This window comes from Populus alba, chromosome 1 (assembly GCF_005239225.2).
Source record: "Populus alba chromosome 1, ASM523922v2, whole genome shotgun sequence".
Lineage (NCBI taxonomy): Eukaryota > Viridiplantae > Streptophyta > Magnoliopsida > Malpighiales > Salicaceae > Populus > Populus alba.
In genome coordinates, this window is record NC_133284.1 from 47,824,548 (window position 1) to 47,844,740 (window position 20,193).

Consider the following 20,193-nt stretch of genomic DNA (forward strand, 5'->3'; position numbering starts at 1 on the left):
ATATGATTCCTATTATTAAAAAAAAATTAGAACTTCTTGTACATAAACTTTTTTTATGGGGCTATGAGCATCTCTAAAGGCAAAAGCCATTTAGAAAAGTCAAATTGTTGATATGGCTTTTTGAATAGTGTAAATATGACTCTTTTTTTTCTTATATGTACTCTAATGAAAAAAAAAAAGAGTCATTTTAACAACTTCTATTTTAATATATTTAATATTAATACTCATGGTTTTTTTTTTTAGAAAAGTTTAATTGATGAAAAAAATATATCTTTAAATAATCTATTTCAACGTTTTGGCACTTTTGATAGAAAAAAGAGTCATTTTAACAACTTCTATTTTAATATATTTAATATTAATACTCATGGTTTTTTTTTTAGAAAAGTTTAATTGATGAAAAAAATATATCTTTAAATAATCTATTTCAATGTTTTGGCACTTTTGATAGATATGTAGGAATGATTTTTCATTGGTAGAAAAGTTATTTTAGATCTTTCATTGGAGCTGTAAAATCAAAGAAGAAAAACTAAGAAAATAATTTGTTCTTATTATTATCTTTTGCTTTTCTTTTGTCTCTCCAGGAGATGCCATGAGGAATGGTGATTTAAAGTTTAAGAATTTAAAACTTATATTAGTAAGCCTTTAATTCCATCACGAAAAACTTTGAGACAATTATTAATATTATAACTTGTTTAAGATAATTATGAGGAGATTTATATAGGACATATAAGCAAATAAATTGTTATGATTTACTTTCTTATCAACCTTCTCAAATAACAATGAGGTAAAACATAGAGGAAGTGTCATCTCTTTAAAATAGGTAATTTCAGCACTGCAACATTAATAATAATAACAACAATAGCAACAGCATTAATTCCACAAGCATTACCCAGCTTATTAATGTTTCATCAACCAATGATGAAGGAGAAATCAGGGAAGCTCATAAATGAGTATTGTGTACTGATTCTCAAGATTTTGATGCACTAAAAGAAAAGAAAAAAAAGGTATTTCAAATCAAATAATATTTGAAAAAAAGATAAGCAATTACAAAAGCATTATTCATCTTCTTGTAAGGGATAAAATGCGTCATCTTGGAGAACCTATCAACTACAATAAATCTTGAAAATCTTAGCAATATACTTGTTGATGGATTTAGTTCCTTATGAATACTCTTGATACTCTTGAAACAAGTATTGCTTATAATTAGGAGGAAGGAACCTTTCATGCCTCATCTTCGTCTATTTATATATGTCTATGATGTAATATGTTATCTTCTATTTTTTGAATTGTATATCTATTTATTTCTTCCATCAAGATGAAGCTTCGACCTTTAGGCTATACATGTCTAGCTTCATTATCTTTTATTTTGTGATACCTACATGTTATATGTGCATGTGGTTTAATTACAATAAAATTGATCAATATGTAAATAAATTGTAACTATATATGAACCATATAAAAAATAATATCATATTATTGACCTTACCTTCCAAAGATCTTGATCAGTATCCCCCAATGTCAATCTACTTCATGATTTTATAGCTTTGGTAAATTAATAAGAAGATATGAACAAAGATCATTTGAAGTAGGGTTAAAAAAAATGGGATGGAGTGCGAATAAAAAACAATGGCCCATTAGGGTTTTTCTCTTTATTCTATGAGACATTCGACTGCAACTGTACGTTTCTATGTATTGCTACGAATGTCATGTTCTTTATTAAAATATTCATCAAAATTTTACGATTTTTTTTCCTATTAAAAGCATTGTGCATACAACAATTTTATTCCTACTAGCACTTAATCTCGTATTAATTTTTTTAATATAAAAAAAATATTAAGATATTGTTAATATATTTTTTACAAACAAAAATTAATTCATATAAAAGTTGATCTGATATGTTCCAGTCTACTTAATGAGTCCAGAACAAACCTAGATAATCAATAAAATTAAAATTTTATGTAGCTCAACTAGTAAAACTCTGGGTTTATTCCATAAATATTACTAGTTTGAATCTCAAAAATTTCAGGACTACTAGAGGTTTACATAGTCGTTAACTTCAGGGTTCGTGGGATTAGTCAATGTGTGCATAAACTGTCCGGACACCTACATTAATCTAAAAAAAAATAATTAAAAAAATTTATAAAAAAAATATTAAAATTACAATATATTACATTAGCTAAGTGAAATTAAGTTAAACTACTTCAAATCCGAAATCAAAATATTTGTTTATTTATACCACTATGGATATATATCACTTTGCAGAATACGTAAGGTGTTGCTTATTAACACTTCAATAGCGAGCAAGAAGATGCATTGTGTAAAATTCCAGATGACAGTAATGAACATGGGAATGATCCCTGTAGTCCTGCTCTTCGTTTTCGAAGTTTTTTAAGTTATTGTTTTGATGATCATGCTTATATGTCATCTGCAATATTCTTTCTTTAGTCCTTTTTTTCTTGATATTTTTTATTGTGGCCCTCCAACTCTTTTCCTAACCCCTTTGCTCAGTAAAAGATTTTAAAATTTCCTTCCCATCCAATTTACGTTGATTCTTGAATATTCATAAATGTGATCATGGGAGTGGTAACTTTGTTTTTTTTTCTTACATTTTTAAAAGTGTGTTTTTTTTATATATAAAAACATTGTATTATGTTAGATTTATATTGAGTTTAGTATTATAAAGACATGAAGTCTAGAGAGAAGAAGAGTTCTCTTTTATGCTTTGTTTAGGGTGAGCAAAAAAAACCGAGAAAACCGATAAAAAAATAACCAAAAAAACCGAACCGAGAAAAAAAACCGATTAAAATTTTGAAAAAAACCAACCGGTTCGGTTCAGTATCGGTTTTAGGCTTATAAAACCGAACCGGGAAAATAACAGGAAAAAAACCGAGCCAAAACCGGAAAAAAAGCCAAACCGGAAAAACCGAGCCAACCAGGTTTTTTCCCTAAAAAACCAAACCGAACCGAACTGAAACCGGCCAGTTCGAACCAGTTTCGGTTTTTTTTTTTTAAAAAAAATCAGTTTGATTACTTTTTTTGATAAAAACCGAACCGAACTAAATTTGCTCACCCCTAGCTTTGTTTATATTTTTTTAAAAATAAAATATCTTAAAAATATCTAAATTTTAATATATTTTATATATTTATAAAGATATTTATGGAGATATGTATCTAATCAGACGAAAGCTGGGTTGTAAGATGTTGATGGGCCCGGCTAGAGCTAATAGGTTACGGGTATCTAATATGAACCAAGTAGAGCCTGTCTAGAACCCAAACTTGACCCAAAATTAATATTACTGCTTGGTTTTGTCATGAATCTATCATATTTCAATATTTTACCGGGATTGTATCAGAAGGAACTGAACGGCATCACAAAAAACAAAAGAAATTGACAAATCCTATACGATGAGAGATTATTAAATGAATCTAACTTATTGGTCTCGTCCAAACTAATTATATTATAAGGGTTCATTATAGTAATCCAATGTACCAATCAATCATACAATAACATTCCGGTGCATGAATCTAGTTTCTATAATAATCCACCAGAAGGGACATAGTAAAAAATAGAACCATGCATGAGGAAAAACAAATACTCAACATGTTGGCCCTGATGAAGAACTTGAGCTTCTCACCAATGTATCTGACAGGTATGCAACAGCACTCGGCTCAAACATGAAGATAACTTCTAGGTCAGAGACTAGCTATGTTCAAATCAATTATTGTTAACAGTAAATTACATGATCATGTGGCTTGTAAACTGGCAGAAAATGGCTGATATGACAGGTCCATCGAGAAAGGGATTTAGTCGACCAAAATTGAAAGTAACAGGTTAGATGCACTAAGCCCAATCCCTTGTGATCATGAGATGTATTTCTTCTTGGTTGTTTTCGCATCATGAAGATATAATGATAACAAGTGGAAATTAGATAATAACAGTTGGAAATTGAACAGTAACAATAAACTTTCACATGAATACTGTAAATAAGAATATAAAAGAATTGAGTCATACGAACGCTTACACATTGAGATACTAACTCTGAAAATATACATGAGATATGTATGTATGTTATTATGAGGAAATGAACATGCATAAAAAGTAACATATGAGTAATGAATGAATATGAATTCTCTATAATATCGGCTTGAAGGAATCATAACAAAAAAACTTCCTTGTGATTCAGGAGGAGTAACCAGGATTGGATCTTCTATTAGGGGAGGTCGCGAGACAGGCGAAGTAGGTGCGTGATTTTTCTTCTATTTGCACTTATATAATTTAAAATTTGTCTGGTGTATGCAATTACAGTAAATATCGTGTTCAATGTAAATAAAATCTAGTGTAAAAACAAGATTAGCTTCGATTAATGGCATCCATGATAGGATTGCCAGGATGTGAATTACAAGATTAGCTTCGGCTAATGCCATCCGTGACAGGATTGCCGGGAAACAAATTACAAGATTAGATTTTGCAAGGTCACCCAGTGTATGCAAGTAAATAAGATTATTCAACTAAGAATATATAAATGAGTGTTAATTGGGTTTAAAAGATTTACAGGCAAAATATAAGTTCTTTGTTAGAATTCTCATGGATTTGATAGAAAGTTAATACTTCATTCGTATTCATTACATGAGCATACATATATTTTTTATCAACATAATGGTATGTTTATTTATGTAACAGGTCCATCAAACATCCAAGAAGATCATTAGTTTAGGACTCTACTTTATGAAGCTTATGTAAATATTTAACTTAAAGAAAAGGGAATCAACGTGTTATGTAGTATACTTTTGTGTAAACCTTGATGTATTTATAAAAGTTTAGCTTAGCATTTAGTATTTTAGTTATCTTGTAATTAACCCTTTTGAATCTTTTAGGGACACTTATTATGTTGTAAATATTTTCTTTGCATGTTAGTATTCCTTTTCTTTTAAATGTTATGATATGATGTTTGGACTATGTTCATATTGATCTTACTTGTAAGATATATATATATATATATATATATATATATATTGTGTGGGATTATGAGGTTTGATATAAGGTCCGAAATTATAGGACCTTGTGATGGTGGGTTGATTGAGTAAACTGATAGTAGTCGATAACTTGGGATGTCCTAAATGCAAACGAAACTCTGCCGAATTTTTTGAAAAAAAAAAAATTTACCTTCAAATAAAGAGGATATGTTGGAATTTTTTTAACATTGATCGAGTCATACAGTCGAACTGTTACAATGAAACCCAATTCATAATCAATTAAATGTTGAATGATGAAATTGAAAAAATGATTTTGATTATACAAAAGGGTTTACAACAAAAAAATAGAAATTAAAAGATTAAGGGTCAAAATTAAAATACAAATAAATTTGACCTTTGATTGAAGAGTAAAATTGAAAAGAAAATTAATTTAACAAAAATGACCCAAAAAAATCAAAAGAATGAGGATCAAAATTGAAAAAAGATTTAAATAATTTTATGATTGAAGATTGAAATTGAAAAAAAAAATCATTTCAATAAAAGGCCTAAAAAAATTAAAAAGAATAAGGATCAAATTAAAAAAAAATAACATATATTAAATTAGAATTAAAAAATAAAATTAAGAAATAAATAAAACTTCTATCAAAATACTCACATATGTACCATAATGAAGGTATGAACTAGGGGGTGCAGGCTAGAATCTAGAGATATGGTCGAGGATTCCCCAGAAAGAAAAGTTCACATGAGACTTGGACACCGAGTACAACGTTATTTTCGAACCATGTTTCATATTCGAAGGTAGCAATTGACCTTGTTGAATAGGATACAAGTTGCTCGCGTTGCCACTGGTTATTTATAAAAACACAAGTTGTTTTTAATTATAAGATAATTAAAAGAGAAAAAGTGATTTTTTAACATGTAATTAAGAGCTCGTAGTATTAAAATATATATAATTTATTTTTCATGCAAACATATAAATAATATGCAAAAACTACTTTTCTTAAATTATCTAGAATTTCATATAAGAATCAAATTGTAAATTATAAAGATACATCAATCTAATATAGATATTATTTGAGTATCTTTTTATTAGTAGCATGATAAACCAAAAACAAATGAAAGCCCAATTTTTAAGTGAGAAGTGAAGTCCAACAACTATTAGCAAGTAAAGAGTAACAGATATTTGTCAACTTGTTGATATTGCAAGGACCAAAATAACTTATTTAAGTGTCTGTAAAAATATTTTATATATCCATCTATGTGTCTGGACCTAGTGTATAAAATGAGTATTGTACATACCTGACACAATCGTTTTAGAATATAAATTTTTCTTCTAAGAGAAAGCAACCTAAGAGCACCTAAAACTTTTAAGCTTTCTTAGGCAAGCATTGACCAAATAGTTTCCTCCACCAGATTCTGCACTCGTTTTAGAAAGTAAATTTCCCTCCTAAAAAAAAGCAATCTAAGAGAATTTAAAGCCTTTAAACTTTATTGGGCAAGCATTGAACAAACAGTTTTCTCTGCCAAATTTTGGGTGTCCGCGCGCCCACACACACATATATAACAAAAAACTCCTAGATGTAAACCCAAAAAATTATGCACACATCTAATTAAAACAACCCAATAATCATTATGTAAAGTAGTGAAAAAAAATTCATCAACAAAAAACCAAGCAAAAAATGAAGATCAAGATATCTCATATCACAATACGAGTAATTTACATTGTCATGTTTAATAAATTTCTCTATCAAAATAAATTTATAATATAAAAACACATAAAATTTATAATAAAAACCGACACACACACATAAAATTTATTGAACAATATATATATATATATATATATATATAAAGCAATGCAAGGGTGCACATAACACAAAATTTATTGAACAATAATTAAAAAAAATAATTTAAGATTGCACATATAAAAAATCTTATAAAAAAATTAATATTAAAAAAAAATTAATCTATATAAAATTAAGAAAAAACCACAAATGAATCATACTTACCTCTCTAAAACTAAACACACTCAATATCATTTAAAAATAATCACAATCTAAATAAAAAAATTATTTGAAAAAATATAAAAAATAATGCATTATTTTTTTAAAAAATTAAAAAAAAAATATATAAAAAAAACCAGGTCAGGCACATGTGGACCTGATAAACCTGGCCCAGCACTTGACCAAATGAAGCAACGGCTTGTGCTCGGGTCTGCAACGCTAGGCCCAACTGTAAGCCTTTTTTTAAGAGTTGTCGTCCACCCTAAATACTTTAAAAAAATATGACGCATCGCCTACTTCAACCCAGAATCTGGTTATTATGATGGCCAAAAAAACATGGTCAGTTGTTTTTTCACCCAAAAATCCTATTTCAATCTATTTTTGACCAAAAACACCTAAAAAATGCCCTAAAGATCTTGTTAAACCAATCCATGGCCACCAAAAAGCCAAAAAAACTACTTAAAAACCTGAAATACACCCGAAACAAAATTCTTTCCGAGTTTAGATATGTTATTTTAAGTGTTTTCAAAGTAACAAAAAATATAAACGTAACCCTCATCGTCATATGGAACCTTTTGACATAAAAATCATCTATTTTGATGGATGGAATCTGGCGACTCCCTCTCTCTCCTCCCAATAAAAAAGGACTAAAAAAAAGAAAAAGAAAAATGAAGTTAGGTATCAAAATCTATTGTCTTGAAATTCAAGGGACTGGTTGTCTTAATTATACCTAAAAAATATGGGGAATTAAAATAGATGTTTCAACAAAATTTTTAACCCATCCTCTATTTTACCCGAGATTTTCACTGTAGTTCCTTAGCTTTCAATTCAATCATTCTCCCTTGAAAAATATGTAATTGAGGCTAATTTGAGCTCCAAAATACCAAATCACACAAAATAAAAGTTCAAGGACAAAGTAAAAAATTTCAAAAAAATACAAGGCTCTAGTCCGCAGTAAAAGAGAGTACAAAATAATCTTAAGTGAAAAGTGAAGTCCAACAATTATTAGTAAGTAAAGAGTAACATCATATATTTGTCATCTTTTTGTTATTCCATGGATCAGAATAACTTAATTAAGTGTTTGAAAAATATTTTATATATCCATCTATATGTCTGGACCTAGTATATAAAATAAGTATTGTACATGCCTGACACACTCATTTTAAAATATAAAATTTTCTCCTAAGAGAAAGCAACCTAAAAGCACCTAAAACCTTTAAGCTTTCTTAGGCAAGCATTGATCAAATAGTTTCCTCCACCAGATTCTACACTCGTCTTAGAAGATAAATTTTCCCTCTAAGAAAAAGCAACCTAAAAGCACCTAAAACCTTTAAACTTTATTGGGAAAGCATTGAACAAACAGTTTCCTTCACTAAATTTTGTGCTCGCACGCGCGCACATACATATAACAAAAAACTCCTAGATGTAAATCGAAAAACTTATGCACACATCTAATTAAACAACTCAATAATCATTATGTAAAGTAGTGAAAAAAAAATCAACAAAAAACCAAGCAAAAAAATGAAGATCAAGATATCTCATATCACAATACGAGTAATTTATCTTATCATGTTTAATAAATTTTTTTATCAAAATAAATTTGTAATATAAAAAACACATAAAATTTGTAATAAAAACCGACATACACATAAAATTTATTGAACAATAATTATATATATAAAAAAGCAATACAAGGCTGCACATAACACAAAATTTATTAAACAATAATTCAAAAAAAAATATTCAAGATTGCACATATGAGAAATCTTATAAAAAAAATTAATATTAAAAAGATTAATCTATATAAAATTAAGAAAAAAACCACAAATAAATCATACTCACCTCTCTAAAAACTAAATACACTCAATATCATTTAAAAAATAATCATAATCTGAATAAAACATAAATAAAAAATTTATTTGAAAAAATATATAAAAATAATGCATTATTTTTTAAAAAATAAAAAAAAAAAAAAAATATATAAAAAGAACCAGGTCAGGCACATGTTGACCTGATAAACCTGGCCTAGCACCTGACCAAATGAAGCAATGGTCTGTGCTTGGGTCTGCAACACCAGGCCCAAGTGCAAGCTTTTTTTTTAAAAGAGTTGTCGTCCACCCCAAATGCTTTTTTTTTTTTTAAAATGATGCATCGCTTACTTTAACCCAGAAATCCGGTCACTGTGTGATGGCTAAAAAAACATGGTTAGTTGTTTTTTCACCCAAAAATCCTATTTCAACCTATTTTTGATTCAAAAAACACCTAAAAAACATCTTAAAGACCTTGTTAAACCAATCTATGGCCACCAAAAAGCCAAAAAACTGCTTAAAAATCTAAAAATCTACCCGGAACAAAATTCTTTCCGAGTTTAGATATGTTATTTTAAGTGTTTTTAAAATTAAAAAAAAATCTAAACGTAACCCCTCTCTCATCATATGAAACCTTTTTACATAAAAATAAACCATTTTGATAAATGGAATCTGGCCACTCCCTCTTTCTCCTCCCAAAAAAAAAGTACTCAATAAAAAAAAATGAAGTTAGGTGTCAAAATCTATTAATTTGAAATTCAAGGGACTGGTTGTTTTTATACCTAAAAAATATAGAGAATTTTCACTACAATTTCTTAGCTTTCAATTCAATTATTCTTCCTAAAAAATATATATAATTGAGAGCTAATTTGTGCTTCAAAATACCAAATGGTACAAAATAAAAGTTCAAGTACAAAATAAAAATTTTCAAAAAAATACAAGGCTCTAGTCCACAGTAAAAGAGAGTACAAAATAATCTTAAAGGCTGTTGCCTTCTAGCTTTGTAAGTGACCACATCTCATCATTTTCTGCAGGCTTCGATTTTTTCAGGAGACTTATTAAATGCTTTCTACATTCATGGGATTCCAAAAACTAGAGAGTACTCTTCGTCAATGAATTTATTGGTGGTAGAGGATTTATAATAAAAACCGACACACATATAAATTTTATTGAACAATAATTATATATATAAAAAAAATAATATAAGGCTGCATATAAAACAAAAATTTATTGAACACTAATTAAAAAAAAAATTCAAGATTGCACATATAAAAAATCTTATAAAAAAATTAATCTATATAAAATTATGAAAAAAAACATAGTGAATCATACTCACCTCTCTAAAAACTAAACACACTCTCTAAAAACTAAACACACTCAATATTATTTAAAAAATAATCACAATCTAAATAAAATATAAATCAAAAATTTATTTGAATATATATATAATGCATTATTTTTTAAAAAATAAAAAATATATATATAAAAAGAACTAGTTCAAGCACATGTAGGGCCTGTTAAACCTGGTCCCAACACCTGACCAAATGAAGCAATGGCCAGCATTCAAGCTTGCAACGCTAGGCCCAGGTACAAGCCTTTTTTTTAAAAGAGTTTAATGGGGTGAACGTCATGTCGTCTGCACCAAATACTTCAAAAAAAAATGACGCATTGCCTATTTCAACCTAGAATCCGATCACTGTGATGACCAAAAAAAACATGGTCAGTTGTTTTTTCATCCAAAAATCAAATTTCAACCTATTTTTGATCAAAAACACCTAGAAAATGTTCTAAAGACCTTGTTTAACCAATCTATGGCCACCAAAAAACCAAAAAAACTGCTTAAAAACCCGAAATCTACCCGGAACAAAATTCTTTCCGAGTTTAGATATGTTATTTTAAGTGTTTTCAAAGTAAAAAAAAAAATCTAAATGTAACCCTCATCGTCACATGGAACCTTTTGACATAAAAATCATCCATTTTGATGGATGAAATCTGGCGACTCCCTCTCTCTGATCCTCCCAATAGAAAAGGGCTGAAAAAAAAATGAAGTTAGGTATTAAAATCTATTGTCTGAAATTCAAGGGACTGGTTGTTTTATATCTAAAAAAATATGAGGGATTAAAATGAATATGCCAACGAAACTTTCAACCGGTCCTCCATTTTACCCGAGATTTTCACTGCAGTTCCTTAGCTTTCAATCAATCATTCTCCCTAAAAAAAATATGCAATTGAGGGCTAATTTGAGCTCCAAAATACCAAATCGCACAAAAAAAGAAGAAGTTAAAGGACAGTAAAAATTTTCAAAACAATACAAGGCTCTAGTCCGCAGTAAAAGAGAGTACAAAATAATCTTAAAGTCTGTTGCCTTCTAGCTTTATATATGATGGACCACATCTCATCATTTTCTGCAGACTTCGATTTTTTAGTAGATTTATTAAATGCTTTCTACATTCATGGGATTCCAAAAACTAGAGAGTACTCTTCGTCAATGAATCGCACAGAACATTATTGGACCCCATGAATTAGCATCACACGATAAAACAGAGAAAAATTTTACTGGACCGCTTGAATCAGCCTCACAGTATTTATTGGTGGTAGAGGATTTTAATCCTATTAGTTCAGCAACATGAAAGGTTTGAGTCTTAATTACTAGCTGATCACATCGTCACAGGATCAATGAGTATAGCAGAAACAAGATCTTTGAGCGCAGTTCCAGCATTTGTATAGCCATCTTCATCTTTGTACACAACATCAATCACACGAGCAAGGTTGAGCATCCTTGTCAGAAGAGGCATGGGGACAGCGGTTGGGTGGAGAAACTCTTCATTGACATCCTTCCAAGCATCTGTAACTTGTTTTCGAAATTCATGGACAGTTTCTTGTTCTGTGGTGCCATGCTGTTTCATGTAACATTCAATGCTCGAGGCAACATGCCCTCTCTTTTGTTCGAACTACAGAGGTACGCACGGAGAAAAATTAGCAATAAAATGACAGAAAATGTGTTGAAATTAATTACTCTAGGAGTATAGATACAATCACTACCTTGTGGGACACGATGTCATCCATGAGTCTGCAAATTATTTCTGAGGCTTTAAGAATCTTCGGTCCCCTAAATAACCAATCGAAGGAGTCCTTGGTTACAACATGTCCCATTCCAACAAAGGATGTAGCTTCTAGCATTGCATAGGCCGAAGTGACCAGTGCAACAGCCATGTATTCCTCCATTGTTGGTGTGTGTTTTTGGTGGAACCATTTAGATTCAAGGCAGTATGCTCGAACTTGATTCTTCATCTGAAAAATCATCAAACGTGTCAACCACTATATTTTAGCTGCATATCCTAAGAGAACCGATCTTTATTTTCAATCAGCCTGTGACACTTACTGCTTCTTTTGCATAGTAGACACGGTATGATCTTTCTTCACTGACCATATTTTCCTCAATTTCTGTGTAGACATCTAGAAGTGCCTTGTAAGTCACCTTCATGTACTCTGGCAGCTGATCTACGGCAGTAATTTCCCACCTGTAAATAATTAAGATTGAAAGATTGGATAAACTGAAGAAAAATGGTTATGAATCGAAATTTGATACATAATGATGGTAATATTTTAGAATGTGAAGGGACCCGACCTCTCAATTGCATCAGTAAAGAGCTCGAGTTCTTCCGGTGTACCATAGACATCGTAGATGTCATCGATGACGGAAGTCATGGCAATAACTTTGGTCAGCATCCTTCGAGCCAAGAAATACTCTGGCTCAAAGTACACTCCTAATATCCAAAAGTAGCACTCTATAACCCTGTCTCTTGCAAACGGCAGCTTCTTAGCAAAATCTAGTTCTATCAACCACCTAATTAATCAGCATTAATAAAAGAAAACTCTCAGTTGAATTTCAATATAGCAAAAGCTAAAACACAGTATTGTATCTTGGAATGATCTTGTTTTCTTCAGCTTACTTTGCAATTTCACTTAGCTCCTTCTGGTGTTGCTTTTGCAAAATGTTCTATAGCCTTGGCTGTTCTTGAACTTGCCGAACACATCTGGATTGGGACAGAAAACATTACATGAATGTAGAAACTAATTTCGTTAAGATTATATAAGAAACAGGCAAGAGAAGAAAAGTCCATACCACATGAGATTTTATAGCCTTGTTGTCTAAGCAGTCGAAATTTGAGAGAAATGGCGTATAGGTCATTATGATGATGATCATCATCATCTCCATTATCGAAGTCGCAATGGGACCTGTACATTTCTCTTAGTATTTCATCAATCTCAATCTCAAAATGGTAAGAGATGCCTACGCGTTGGATCGCATCAATGAAGTCCAGTGTTTGTGAAGGCTTATTGATATTGGCCATCAGCTCCCTTTTCACTTCTTCCTTCAGTTTTTTATGCTCTGCTTTGTCACTCGTTTCCTAATATCAGCAACAAAAAGAATAACTTTTCTTGAAGGATTTTTTATCTTAAAAACTGACGCTACAAAACAGAAATTCGCGTTTATAATATTGATCATTCCTTCTTCTTAAATGGGAATGATCATTGTTTGATTAGATGGGACGGTGATTTCAGTTGTCACAATCAGTTGGTGCAAAATGGCCATGAATGACGACCATATGGGAAAAACAATTGAGGCCTTCTCACTTAAAAGTGTTAGAAAGGACAATATCCGCACGCAATCAAGCACATGAATAAGATAAGTATTTTTACCATGGAATCGGTTGCGTACGAGAGAAAATGGTCACCCCAAATGCTAGGAGAAAAACTTGCAGAACGGCGACTAACATTGGGCTCGACAGTGGCAGTAGAGAAAATTGCAGAACCTTCAACAGACATTTTCCTAGTATGGTTTGGGAATTAGTGGGTTTCTGAGGTTCGATAGTTTGTGTTTTGAAGGGTATACTGTGATTCGGGAGCTCTTCTGCTCGACTATTTATAGGCCAAGGCACCTTATAAGCTTCATACAGTGCAATTATTCAAAAGGGACGTGACACACACACAAACATGTTGAATTGAAATTAACTCGTGTAGCAAGAGTTGGATTAGGGAATTGAGTCCATTTTCCTCATAAACCAAGGCACCTTCCGCTTTTTGTTGTTCAGACTCCGCTCTTTGTTGTGCTTGAGACGCTTTGAGTTGTGTGTACGCCTCTGATAGGTGGTCGTATTTTTCAGTGAGCTGAGCCGTGTGTTGTTGCAAGGCCACAAACTCCTTAGATTGGGAGCTCGATATTGATTGGAAGCTCCCAATGGTTGAAGCACTACGGGCTGACTGCAAGTTGTCGGCATTAGTGTTGGAGAGCCCGTAACCCGATTATTATCGAGTCCACCTAACGATCCAACCTCCATCCACAAATTTGGATCGAATTTCGGATGGGTCAAAGTATTGTCCCGTATCTCTCTATCAACCGATTATTATAGGTCTCCTGAAAATATATATAAAAAATGTAATTATCATATTCATTTCAATAAACATAATGACTTACAAAATAAAATGGTTGAACAAACATATCGCAAAATGTTGAGCACGGTTGTCAACGAACTGTTGCGCCTCCTTTTGGCGGTCTTGACTTCGCACATGTGTCTCCATAAATAGCTCAATTGGGCTCGGCTCACGTCCGAAAGACGTAGCCTATAATGAAAAAAGATTTATTAACAACAAATTAATTTAACGATATATTTCATTTAAATTAATCTTACCATCCATTTTGCATATGCAGCAAACGGAACATAGCCACCGGTGTGTGTTGTCACCGAGCCATGAATTGGCCAATTCTAGTTGCCAGCATTAGACTGCGAGCTTCATGTGAACCGCTCAGACATCACGTGCTCAAGATAGTGCAACCATATATCTTACGGGATGTATATTGGTTTGAAATCCCTCCAAACCGCAACATCGTTCCAACCTTGAAACCCCCTATCCCTCGCGGTTTTTTTTTGCCCTTTTTTGTGCTTCATACAAAAAATCATGTAACCTACTTCACGCAACAAAAAATTACATTTCAAAACATAAATTTTTGTCTAAAAAAATCTTGTATTGTTTTCAATGTTATTTAGTTGCCGCGTGATTTTCCCACACCCTCCTCACAACAGTGTTATGCTTACTGTCCCAACAGAATTTGTCTTGTGTATAAATAATTAATTTTAAATAAAAATAATAATTTATTTACAATTATATTAATAATTTATTAGAAATAAGCTGAAAATTATAAAATAACACCAACCTCAAATCTGTCAAACCATGCATTGATTTGAGGCATCCATTCAGGATGCTTGAATATCTAACTCCATTGAAACAATGAAATCTCCATCCATGATTTAAACGCTGATGATATTACTCAGGCGGCCTCAATGTTTTTTGAACCTGAAAATAAATGAAATTAATGAAATAGTGATTACTTCATAAATTATGTTATAATTTAAAAAAAAAAAACTAAAATCTTAACAAACTTACATTGAAAAGTTGTCGTTTCACTGTGCCTCGTACTTGCGGATAAATTGATTCCTCTTATATATACTCTAATGAAAAAAAAAAGTCATTTTAACAACTTGTATTTTAATATATTTAATATTAATACTCTTTGTTTTTTTTAATAAAGTTTAATTGATGAAAAAAAGAAGTCTTTAAATAATCTAATTCAATGTTTTGGCACTTTTGATAGATATGTAGGAATGATTTTTCTTTGATAGAAAAGTCATTTTGGCTCTCTCATTAGAGCTGTAAAATTATCAAGGAAGAAAAACTAAAAAAATAATTTGTTTTTTAATTATTATTTGCTTTTCTTTTGTCTCTCTCATTGGAGATGCCCTCAGGAATGGTAATTTAAAGTTTAAGAATTTAAAACTCATAGTGGTAAGCATTTAATTCCATCATGAAAAACTTTGAGACAATTATTAATATTAGAACTTGTTTAAGATAATTATGAGGATATTTATATTGGACATATAAGCAAATAATATAAGCAAATAGATTGTTATTATTTGCTTTCTTATAAACATTCTCAAACAACAAGGAGGTAAAACATAGAGGAAGTGTCATCTCTTCAAAATAAGTAATTTCAACATTGCAACATTAATAACAACAACAACAATTATGCTAACACTACCCTACTTATTGATGTTCCATCAACCAATGATGAAAGATAAATCAGGGAAGCTCATAAATGAGTATCATGTACTGATTCTTAAGATTTAGAAGCACTAAAAGAAAAAAAAAGAAACAAGGTATTTCAAATCAAATAATATTTGAAGAAAAGATGAGCAATTATGAAAGCATTATTCATCTTCTTGTAAGGGATAAAATGTATTTTAGAGAACCTATCCACTACAATAAATATAGAGTCCACTCTCATTTATGCACAAAGTAAATCAAAGACAAAATTCATAAACAAGTCCTTCCATATATTTTCATAAATAGACAGAGGCATAAATAAACCTGTATTTGTTTTGAAGTGTGGTAAAAGTTATATTTTAAAGTGTTTTTACTTGTAAATTGCATTAAAAAATTTGTATCAACAGGATGGATTGAGATTATTTTCTTTCGATAACCATTATTTTTTCTTTCTGCTTTTCTTTTTTAAGGAAAATTTTTCATTCATAACCGGTGTTGTTACCCAATTTTTGACCCATGTTTTTTTTATATTTTCAAAAAATCAAAAATAGAGAAAAACAAAGAAAATCCAAAAAATATGTTTTTTTAATATATTTTCGTCATTTTAGCATTTTCAACGTCATCTAAAAAGAATTTAATTTTTCAAAAGATTTTCAAACGCGTTCGACTTTTCACGCGTCGTTTTTAAAATCATTGATTTTCCTCATTGAGTCGACGTTGATATTGCTCGTTTTCAAAAAATACAAAAAAAAACAAGAAAAATCAAATTTTACAAAAAAAAAAAGTTAAGGGACCAATTTTGAAAACTTGGCAATATTTTTTGCCTATAAATACTGGTTTCCAACACTTACAAGAGGAGGGGGGTTCATTTTTGCAAGGGGGTTAATTTTGGAAACATCAAAAAAATACAAAAAACCTAAACCTAATCTTTTTTTGAAGAGCAGCCGCCCCCCCCCCCCTCTGGTTTTAATTTTTCCCAGCCGCCGGCCACAAACCAAAGCCAAACAGCCACTTCTCCTCAGCCGGCCCCAAGCCACAAAGAAACCATTTTCCCCTCACAAATCAGCCCCCACCGAACCAGAGAAAACCAGAGAAACCGTCCCTAAGCTCTCCATTTTCCCTGCAGAAGGAGAGAAAACCACCGGACACAAGCCCCCACCCTTGACATTTTTTTTCTCCCTCAACCGGCTGTTACCCCCTTCAGCCGGACCCTCTCACTTTCGGCCAAAGGGCCGCCGCCCCCTGCAGCTGAGGTATATTTTTTGTCTTCCCGGTTGTTCCCCCCTCTCCGCTGTCATCTTCCAGCACCGGCGTCCTCCTCCCTCAACAGCCAACGGAGAACCAACCTCAGCCACACACCGGACCGAAGCAAGAGTCTTCCTCCTTCGGTCTCCATCTTTCCCGACCTCTCACAGCCTATCCAGCAGCGGCCACAGACCACCATCAGCCAGACGGGCTTCCACCCTCCTCTCTCAGCCGACTCATCGGAGAACCCAGCGCCCACCGGACAAGCAGCGGCAGCAAGGCCAGCCACCGCTGTTCCTTTCCCAAGCAGTATCGCTCCCCCTTTGCAACCGCCAGATCCACCACCAGAAATAGAGGAGAAGAAGACACCCACAACCGCCGGCCATCTGAACAGAAGAAGAGGAAACAGAAACAATCTGCAGAGAGGGGCAGATTGAAGACGGCGGAGAAAGAAAGAACAAATAAAAACAGATCTGAAAAAAACTAAGAAAAAGTTAAAATCGACTGCTGTGTTTGTTCTTTTTTTTGTTTTGCAGGTCACCGCCGGCGTTTGGAGGCTGAGAAGAAGCCGATCCAGCCCCTGTAGCTGTTTTTTTTTTCGGCGGCGAGTGAACCCACGCGCCACCCGTGGCGGTGGCGCGTGGGAGGACGCGCCGCCAGTGTTCCCGAGCCCAGGAAATCTGCTGAACACTGTCCCGCAACTCCAGAAATCCGTTTGCCACTGTTCTGAATAGTTTTGGATTATTTTGTAATTTTCAGATTGTTTAATGTAATATTTGTGTAATTTTTAGTTTTTTTTAGTTTGTACTTTATGTAAATGTGGATGGAAATAAAAGAAAAGAAAAGAAAAGAAAAAGAGAAAGTGATAATAAAAAAAAAAAAAAATGTTTGTGAGAGCTTGTATGTTTGTTTTTTTATTTATTTATGTTATTGAATTAAAAATCAAAAAGGACAAAAAGAATTATTTGTTAATTTAAATATGGTTAAATATCTCAAGGACAAATAAAATCAAGTTGTATTTTCCATGAAAATATGAGGACAAGTTTCTACATATATTCGGGGATTTAATAACTGATTTATTCAAGCCTAAGAATTTAATTAATATTTTAAATTTTCAAATCACATCAGAACACGAAGCAGCTTACCTCAGGTAGGGTGTGTTAGGGGTGCTAATACCTTCCCTAACCACAACCAGTCTCTTACCCATGATCTTTGACAAGACCAGTACATCAGGTTTCCTAGTAGCCCTCAATAAATTACTAGGTGGCGACTCCCACGAACGAATTCAAAGCAAACTCAACAACAAGAAAAATCGCCAGCCGATGTCGCAAGCCCACTGAACATCCTGCAAGCCCAGTGAGCAGGTAAGACACCACGGGGGTGACAGGGGTACTCTTTGAGGTTCGAACCCGGGACGTTCGCAAGGATTGAACTTGCAGTTTACCACAGCAGCTAAGCCCTGCATTTTAATTTGTCACTAAGCTACGTACATTCGAACGGTCATAACAAAAGGACCACATCTTAAAAGGGTAGGAAGAAACAATTGAGGCCTTCTCACTTAAGCGTGTTAGGAGGACAATATCCGGACGCAATCAAGCACATGAATAAGATAATTATTTTTACCATGGAACCGGTTGCGTACGAGAGAAAATGATCACCCCAAATGCTAGGAGGAAAACTTGCAGAACGGCGACCAACATTGGGCTCGACAGTGGCAGTAGAGAAAATTGCAGAACCTTCAACAGACATTTTCCTAGTATGGTTTCTGAGGTTCGATAGTTTGTGTTTTGAAGGGTATACTGTGATTCGGGAGCTCTTCTGCTCGACTATTTATAGGCCAAGGCACCTTATAAGCTTCATACAGTGCAATTATTCAAAAGGGACGTGACACACACACAAACATGTTGAATTGAAATTAACTCGTGTAACAAGAGTTGGATTAGGGAATTGAGTCCATTTTCCTCATAAACTACATTTTTTCTTGTTAAATAACCTTACATATTTGACTTATCGTTATGCCAACAGAGAGAGAGAGAGATAACACACTTATTTATGAAAAAAAAAAAAAACCAAAGAAACTCTATAAACATGTTCTTTTAAGGAAGAATTGACAAGAATAAATCAGGTGACATGAGAAAACATTATTACAAGAAAGCAGATCATGAATAAATTACAGATTCCAAGGGAAAAAAAAGAACTAAGAGATCTGGACACAGTCAGTTATAGAAAGTTATCGGAGGGGGCAAAATCTTTTTCTAAAATTCTTAAAGATTTGATGGATGATTTTATACCTCTTTATCTTTCATCTTGTATGCATGCTTTGCGGTGATTCTATACACAAAATATAAACATTTAAACATCATGATAGTTCAATTATTGATATAGCAAACACTTTTTCCACGTTTAAGATACTCTGATTGACTTCAATAAATTTTATATAAAAAAAATAAATTTTAATAGTTTTTTCATCATAAATATTATAAAAAAGAGCAAGTGTTATTCTACCGAGTTGGCTGGACTAAAATTGTCAATTTCATTTTGACATAAGATTTTTTTTTAATTGGAATAAAATATTTTAAAAAAAATTTCTATATTTTTTAGGTTATATATCAGTTTCATGAATTTAATTTTTTTTCTCGTTATCAAACATTTATCATTAGAACTGTTGGAAATGAGATTTCACTAATTTTTTATTTGTTTTTTATAAGATTGTTTTGATCTCAAGTCTTAGGTCACATGATGTAATTAGATTTTTTATTATTTTTTTAGTTTTTTTAGGATATTTTACTTATTATAAATATGATTATTTAACTTCTATTTAGTTTTTTTAATAATAAAAGATAATTTAATGATTCATAAATAAAATTTTAATGTGAGAGTTTGCTTTTAGTTTCTCATGAACTATGACTTATTTAAAAATTAATCATGTGTAGTGGCATCTTGTACTTTAAAAATTAATCTTCTACTTCTTGTTCATGTCACTTTATAGGTGTTGGGTGGAGGTTTAGTTACTTATAATTTTAGAGTACTAGTACAAGTTATCGCTGTATCAAGCTGAA

General features: G+C 31.9%; 1 protein-coding gene across 1 annotated transcript; it reads right to left on the bottom strand.

The window, feature by feature from the left end:
• Positions 1 to 11,082: 11,082 nt before the first annotated feature.
• Positions 11,083 to 13,678, bottom strand: LOC118048703 ((-)-germacrene D synthase). Its single transcript, XM_073407538.1, has 8 exons — positions 13,490 to 13,678; positions 12,912 to 13,197; positions 12,793 to 12,822; positions 12,699 to 12,708; positions 12,414 to 12,632; positions 12,168 to 12,306; positions 11,828 to 12,076; positions 11,083 to 11,736 (listed from the first exon to the last, which is right to left on the bottom strand). The coding sequence occupies exons 1-8, from the start codon at positions 13,613 to 13,615 to the stop codon at positions 11,443 to 11,445; spliced, it is 1,353 nt and encodes a 450-aa protein (XP_073263639.1). The 5' UTR covers positions 13,616 to 13,678; the 3' UTR covers positions 11,083 to 11,442.
• Between the last annotated feature and the right edge of the window lie 6,515 nt (positions 13,679 to 20,193).